The sequence below is a fragment of the Danio rerio genome, chromosome 7 (genome assembly GCF_052040795.2).
Source record: "Danio rerio strain M-AB ecotype USA chromosome 7, GRCz13ab, whole genome shotgun sequence".
Taxonomy (NCBI): domain Eukaryota; kingdom Metazoa; phylum Chordata; class Actinopteri; order Cypriniformes; family Danionidae; genus Danio; species Danio rerio.
In genome coordinates, this window is record NC_141027.1 from 50,715,319 (window position 1) to 50,723,202 (window position 7,884).

Here is a 7,884-nt window from a genome sequence, read left to right on the forward strand (position 1 = left end):
AGTCAAGTGCTAGCGAAGATTAAAGATACAGATGAGAGGTTTGCACTGACTGCAGGCTACATGTTGCGTGTTGTTTTTGAACCTAAATAAGGACTAAATGCATGCTGTCTGTAGTTTTTCTGTAATCGGTTACATCAGGGACTGTAAGGAGCTGTATGTGTTCATATATGTTGCATTTATTCATTTATTTATTTTCTATAAACGCAGACGTTACAGTAGGGTATTTCATTGATCTGCAGTTATATTTAAATCATGTTGATAGAAAGGTTAGTAATGAACATTTATACACAAGTATTTATGTGTATAAAGCATCTGTTTTGAGAGAAGTGCTTCTCAAATGATATATGAACGACCCATACATTTCCTCGAGCAAAAATGAAGTTGATTAACACTTTCTGTCATACACCACGCTCACCAAAAGGGTACTATTGGTACCCTTTTAACAGTGAAAATGCAAGCCTGGTAAAGATGACCCATACCAACCCGTACCGTAACGTACTGTACCACTCAGTGGAAATGGGTCATAACAGTCTTGTGAAAAGGGTCTGTTGGAAGTACATCAACATACATAAAAAAAAAAAAACATCCCATCGCCTTCCGGTCCATGCAGAATCTAAACAATAAAGACTTTTTGACAGAATTCATATTTGAGGAGGGTGCCAGTTTTACTGCAGAACGCTGTCATTTAAATTCATCTCTAAAAATGTTTTGCTAATTTTGAGTGACCTGTTCTATTGTCCTATGAATTACAGAAGTGGCCATCAAAGAATGCCCTGCTCCTCCACAGCTCCACAATGGTTACTCAACAGAGATTTCAGCCTCCAATGGAAGACTCAAATATGTGGAGTATTCCTGCAACAACACATATATTCTCAGTGGAGACTGGAGAAGAGTTTGCCAGAAGAACGGGACCTGGAGCGGCAGTCAACCCATGTGTGTGAGAGGTACAGGCTCTATTTTCCACTTAGGAAATTTATTCTTCAGTCACACTGTGAGCTTGAACACCTAAACTGTTTTACAGCCTGCCGAGAGCCGAAGGTTTCAAAACTTGTGCGCCAGAAGCTTTTAAAATACCAACCTCCTTCCAGGTAGACTTTTTAAAAATTCTGTGTGACAGTGATAGTAAATTGGAAAGCATTCTGGATCCCCATGTTATCCCTTCTGATGGCAGGAAAAGTCCAGTCCACAAGCTGTATTCTGCATCCAGTCAGGGAGCGACAGAAGGAGACTCTCGGGAGAGGGCTTTTCCTGCTTTTGGAGATTTGCCTCAAAATTTTCACCATGTGTACACCAGTATAGAATATGAGTGTGTTTCAGCGCTTTATAAGCCCTCTGGAAGTGGCCGCCGAACATGCTTGAAGACTGGCAAGTGGAGCGGTCGACATTTCTCCTGCTCACCAGGTGGGGGAAGCAACATCACATGTACAGCGTCTTGTGGCTTTTCTGTTCACAAATATGTTGTAGCAACTCTGACTGATGTGGGATGACAAAGCAGAATTACATTTTTTATCAATAATCAACAACACATACTTAAAAAGACACATAAAAAAACACCTAAAAATAATAAAAAAATAATAAGTATATATATATATATATATATATATATATATATATATATATATATATATATATATATATATATATAAATGTTTTTTGTAATGATAATAATAATAATAATAATAATAATAATAATGATGATAATAAAATTGTAAAAATAATACATAAGAATATGAAAAAATGAAGATGATGATTATTTTTATGTTAAATATTATAATAAACAATATTCATGTTTATAATATAATATAATATAATATAATATAATATAATATAATATAATATAATATAATATAATATAATATAATATAATAATCATACTACTACTACTACTAATACATTCATTCATTAATTTTCTTTTCAGCTTTGTCCTACTATAGTATAGTACTACAAATAAAATTAATAATATTAAACTGACTCTGTTTTAAATATTTAGATTATTTACATTTTAATAATGATAATGTACAATAATGAATTCAATCTGTTAGAATATTAAAAAAAAACTAATGATATTTATTAATATTAATTTATTATTATGCTGATTAATATGAACAATATGTGTGTGTTTAATACAATTTACAATAATTAACTTTCTCTGTTAATTATTATAATAATAATGTAATTTAAATAATTTGTTTATTTTATTATTATTAATTTTATGAATAACTATAATATTAATAATATTACAAATGTAAAATAATAAACTTCATCTTCTAAGAATACAAAAAAAGAATAATAATAATGATGATTATTAATATCCTGATTATTAATATAAACAATATATGCATTTATAATATAATAATAATCATACTACCACAACTATTTAACTGTACAATAATAAATATTTTGATTATTTTTATAATAATAATAATAATAATAATAATAATAATGTATCAAAAATAAAATTAATCTGTTAAAAATATTAAATATAAATAATGATAATGCTGATTATTAATAAAAACAGTATATGTGTATTTAATACAATTTATAATAAAAATCTTTCTCTGTTGTAAATATTTGGTTATTTTATTGTTATTATTGCTGTGGATACTACTACTACTACTACTACTACTACTACTACTACTACTACTACTATTAATAATAATAATAATAATTATTATTATTATTATTATTATTATACCAATAATAATACTAATAATATAAAATAATAACTTCTACTGTTAAGAATGTAAAAAAATAATGATGATGATAGTGATTATTACTGTTATTATTCTGATTATTTACATAAACAATATATATGCTTATAATAAAATAATAATCACACAACTACTATTACTACTACTAATATAATTGTACAATAATAAACTATCTCTGTTAGAAATATTCGGATTATTATTATTATTATTTTATTTATCATTAATAGTAATTGTCATAATGTAATAAATAGATAATGATAATTATTATGTTTATTATTATTATGGTGATTATTACTATAAACAACACACACACACACACACATATATATATAAACAAATATATCAACATTTTATATATATATATATATATATATATATATATATATATATATATATATATATATATATATATATATATATATATATATATATAAAATGTTGATATATTTGTTGTACATTTTATGAAATAATAATACTAGTTTTTTTATATTTTTTTAATTATTATTTCATAAAATGTGTAATAAATAATAACAATATAATATTTATATATTTATGTTATTTAAAATGATTATTTTTTAGATCAAAGCTGGCACTCTGATATGATTAGAAACAAATGCCTGAACTCATGCTGGCACTCATTCTCTTCCAGCATGCGGTAAATTGCCACCTGCCAGTCCCCAAAATTTGACAGAGATTTACTGGCCATGGCATGCAGCCATTTATACCCGTCTGTATAATGCCAGCCCTCTTGTGGCAAGAACCAAAAGACGGGGAGACACATTTGCTGTAGATGAGGAAGCGGAGGAGAAGGAAGAGGAAGATGGGCATAAGAAGGCCCAGAAATGGCAGCTGGTGTGCAGTGGAGCTCTGGTGACCCAGCACTGGGTCGTAGTGGCAGCTCATTGTGTGGCGAAGACTGGACAGACTGAAGCGCTTGGTGCAGATCACTTAAATATAGTGATGGGAAAACATCACCTCAGTGACCCGAAAGACAACAAGAGACTACAGCACATACAGGTAAGATCAGTCAGGCTTGTATGTCTTGCAGAAGCACCTCAGTTATTCCAAGTAACTAGTTGTTATAGCCTCGAGTGCTTTAATACAAATAAACTAAATGAGAACTTTTGCTGGCTAAAAGCTGATGTTTAATCCCGGACGAGCCTCCATAGTTAATCAGTTACCTGTTCTATATTACTAGTGTAACTTTATTGTTGTTTCTTTTGTTTTTTTATTGTGATTATTATCTTATATGTATCTTAAAGACAAATTTCAGACATCGCTTTACTGTAAACAAACAGAGATAAAAGTCATTGAGGTTCACTGATGACCACTTGTGAGAAATAAAACACAAAAACTCACATAAAATTACTGTAAATGAATTTGGTGGTTTCTCAGTGGTTAGCACTGTCACCTCACAGCAAGAAGGTCGCTGGTTTGAGTTCCAGCTTGGTCAGTTGCCGTTTTTTGTAGAGTTTGCATGTTCTCCCCATTGTCCGCCAATAAACTAAATTGAATAAATTGAAATTGAATAAACTAAATTGGCCATTGTGTATGTGTGTGTGTGAATGAGTATGTATGGGTGTTCCCCAGTACTGGGTTGCAGCTGGAAGGGCATCCACTGTGTAAAGCAAATGCTGGATAAGTTGGTGGTTCATTCCGCTGTGGCGACCCCTGATAAATAAAGGGACTAAGCTAAAGGAAAATAAATGAACAAATAATTACAATAGAAAGGTTTCAAACTCCAATTTGAATTGAGAATTCCGATATTAAATGAGAAATAAAGTCACACTCACTTCCCAGTAACTCAACTGTGGGTGAAATTGACACTCATAAGATAGATTTATGTATTTTTTAACACAAAAATAAACAAAAAACCTAATAATATCCAATCATGTGTTTGTTTGTTTAGTGTTCCAAGTTGAAGTATGATAAAAGTCACAAGGTCTTCTACCGCTTTCTTTAAATATGAGTTTCATGTCAAAATGACACACAGAGGGGATGGGGATGCAAGTTGATATAATGGATTTGTTTTGCAACAGAAATTTGTATAAGGTAATAAAAAAAAAGGATTATATAAGTGGAATCTAAAATATGATAATAAAATAAAAAGCTACTCTCCTGCCTCTTAAGACACTAATATAGTGTTAACCACAAAATAATCAGAGCATTTACTGTACAGCCCTTTAACTGCCCCACCAAGGAAAAAAAAAATGTTTGAATTGCATTTCTTAACTACTAATGTCAATAGTTAACCCACTCAATGCGTTTTATGTCAACACATGCCATCATTTCTAAAATATTAACCTCTACCAAATGGTAGATATGTTGGTTTATGGTAAAAATATACTATGAAAAATCTGAAAATATGAAGTGTAAGACTAATTTATTTAAAAACATAATTTGTTTTTAATAAAAGTTTTTTTATAAACTAAATTTAAGAGGAGCATGTGCTTATGATTGCTTGCAGCTGGTCCCGCATTATTCAACTTATGATTTTCCAATCAGACGAATCCTAAACCACTGTAAATACTTTAAGTTCCATATAACTGCAATCTTCGTTTTGAAGAATCCCCCCTTCCACCCCTACTCCTCCTCCTTACCTAGATGGGTGGCACAGTGGCCCAGTGGTTAGCACTGTTGCCTCACAGCAACTGGCTCCTTACCAAGCCAGCCAACGTTTCTGTGCAAGGTTAACATGTTCTTCCCGTTTCCTCCCACTTAAGTTAAATGACTAATCCAAATCGGCACCATAGACATGCTCCTAGTAAGTTGTTATCGTTTAGGAGCAGTCACTATCTGTAAATTAGCTACAGCAGGGGAGTTCTCGAGATCTACCTGGGCTCAAACTCCCCTCTCGCCCTGCAAACGGGAGGGAACCCCGGGCTCAAGGATCTTATGAGCTCAGGGCTCTCTCCCGAGACAGCATGCCAAACATGCTTTGTAATGAATCATCAGCTAAGCGTGACCACTTGAAATCAACTTTTTTTTTTCCCAAGTATGCCATAAAATATTTCAGATTCTCTTTTAACATTCTTTCTTGATTTCTTTCAACCAATAAAACTAAAATCAAATGTGACTTAGTGCAATAGGATTATGTTTGTTTGATTTGTTTTGTAAACAAACAATGCAATGGTATAACAATTTTGTTATTTCCACATGTGTTTGTGTGTGTATGACCCTGGTTTTTTGGCAAAAACCAACATTGTATGGGTCAAAATTATAAATTTTTAAAAACCAAAAGTAAGATTAAGTAAAGACTAAACTATTTTGTTAATTTCTGCCATCACAGGGTACGGAGAACAAATCAAACATGGCTAATTAAATTCATCTGTCAGTTTGTTTGTAAGTAACGTAAATAACTTGCTTGCTCTATTTAAGACTACATCAACAAATAGCTCTTGATGTAAATAGAACATTTCCAAAAATCCAGCAGCGCTACCATATTGAATATTTTGAGAAAGTTCTTGGAAGTCCCAAAGCCATACAGAGGATACAGGAGCCTAAATATACACATTAAAACTGGAGTTGCATTCTTATCGATAATCTATGATTAGGCTTGGCCAGCTCGCCTGTGTAGGATTATTGGCCTCTCAGAGCGACCAGCCTCTTTCACTGCAAGTCTTTTCATCATCTCTCTTCCCTCACAGATTGCTCAGATCTTGATCCATCCAAACTATGATCCGCACGTCTTAGACTCTGATGTGGCCTTGCTGAAGCTGGCGGACAAAGCTCGAATCAGCGAGTACATATCCCCCGTTTGCCTGCCCCGTCTGCAGGGTGGAGAAGTCACAGCAACACAGGCCTTCCTCAGCGGGTGGCCCATAGCAGACCAGCACGGGCTGATGACAGACTCTGAGACCCGGACCCGGACCGGACAGATTGAATTGGCTGATGTGGTGAAGTGTGAAAGTCAATTTGGCAAACACGGCCTCGCAGTTAGTATGACTGACAACATGTTATGTGGACGCCAACATCCGCTCAGTTCATCCATGATCTGCCCTTCTGAAACTGGAGGGATTGTTCTTTCCCCCTCAGACGAATCTAAAATTACTTCAAATTCACAGGTTATTGACTCTAGCAAAGCAGACGACGCTGATTCCCATCATTCTTGGGAACTGCTTGGGTTAGTGAGCTTCGGATATGATCTTCAGGGATGCAATCCTGATTTGTACACTGTCTACACACGGGTTGGCAACTTCAAGAACTGGATTGAGAGGAATATTACATAGAGATCCCTTATTGTTTTGACTGTATATCGTTTTTTGGTTCCAGCTTTTGCTGTTTTTTATGAGAATAAGCATGATATTGCACATTAGAGGATATAAAGACGTGATTATCGATAAGAGAAAGTGGCAGACTTGGATTTCACAACAAGTTGACGTCCTTGCGTGTGTGTGTGAGGATATGTTTATGCACGGTGAAGTGAACAGGAAGCGTTCCATGTGAGTTCAGTCATTGCGCTTGCAGGCCTTAGCTTGTATTTTTTGGTCTCTCTTCAAGATGTTTCACAAGACAGTTTTCTCATAATTTACCACAATCAATATACATGTATTTACACTTGTCTTTAGTGCAGCTCTGGGACAGTGCACTTATCATGCAGAGTTATCTCAATTAAATGAAATTTGACAACCGCAGTGTTGAATTAACCATTTTTCTCCTGTAGTTTTTGTTTTATTTTTGTCTAAAGATTACAGCGCATGATGGTTCTATAGGGCCTGCTGGGTCTGAGTGCCCTGCATAAGTAAGTACACACTGGTTTAGCTCACGGCTCAAAGGATCAAACCAGTAACCCTCCTAGTGTTGACCATTACATCACACCAATGGGATTCAACACTGTTAAGATGAAAGGTTGATATCTGTAGGGATGTTAACTGCTAATGTCGCTAGTTAATACACTTAATGCATTTTTTTTTCAACATATCCCATCATTTCTAAAATAGCAACCTCTACCAAATGGTTGATACGTCGGTTTATGCTAAAAGTACCAGAATTAATAAATGTACTATGTAAAATATGAAGTGTAGGACCAATTTATTTAATAAAATATTTATTAAATAAAACATTTTTGAATACTAAATCACCTTTATTTGTTAAACTATGCCATAAAATATTTCAGTTTCAATTTCAATTGAATTTCAATTTTATATTCTTATGTAACATGCTTTTTTTTTTT

At 33.3% G+C, this 7,884-nt stretch overlaps 1 protein-coding gene across 4 annotated transcripts in view; it reads left to right on the top strand.

The window, feature by feature from the left end:
- The window catches only part of pamr1a (peptidase domain containing associated with muscle regeneration 1a), a 43,750-nt gene extending 36,393 nt beyond the window's left edge, over positions 1-7,357 (top strand). For all 4 annotated transcript variants that reach the window (XM_087261803.1, XM_087261805.1, XM_087261802.1 and 1 more), the window contains 5 exons: positions 753-944; positions 1,022-1,088; positions 1,172-1,401; positions 3,361-3,728; positions 6,359-7,357. In XM_087261803.1, the coding sequence (XP_087117929.1) occupies positions 753-944; positions 1,022-1,088; positions 1,172-1,401; positions 3,361-3,728; positions 6,359-6,940 (1,439 nt within the window). In that variant the 3' untranslated portion in view covers positions 6,941-7,357. The remainder of the gene's footprint in view (positions 1-752; positions 945-1,021; positions 1,089-1,171; positions 1,402-3,360; positions 3,729-6,358) is intronic.
- Positions 7,358-7,884: the final 527 nt, after the last annotated feature.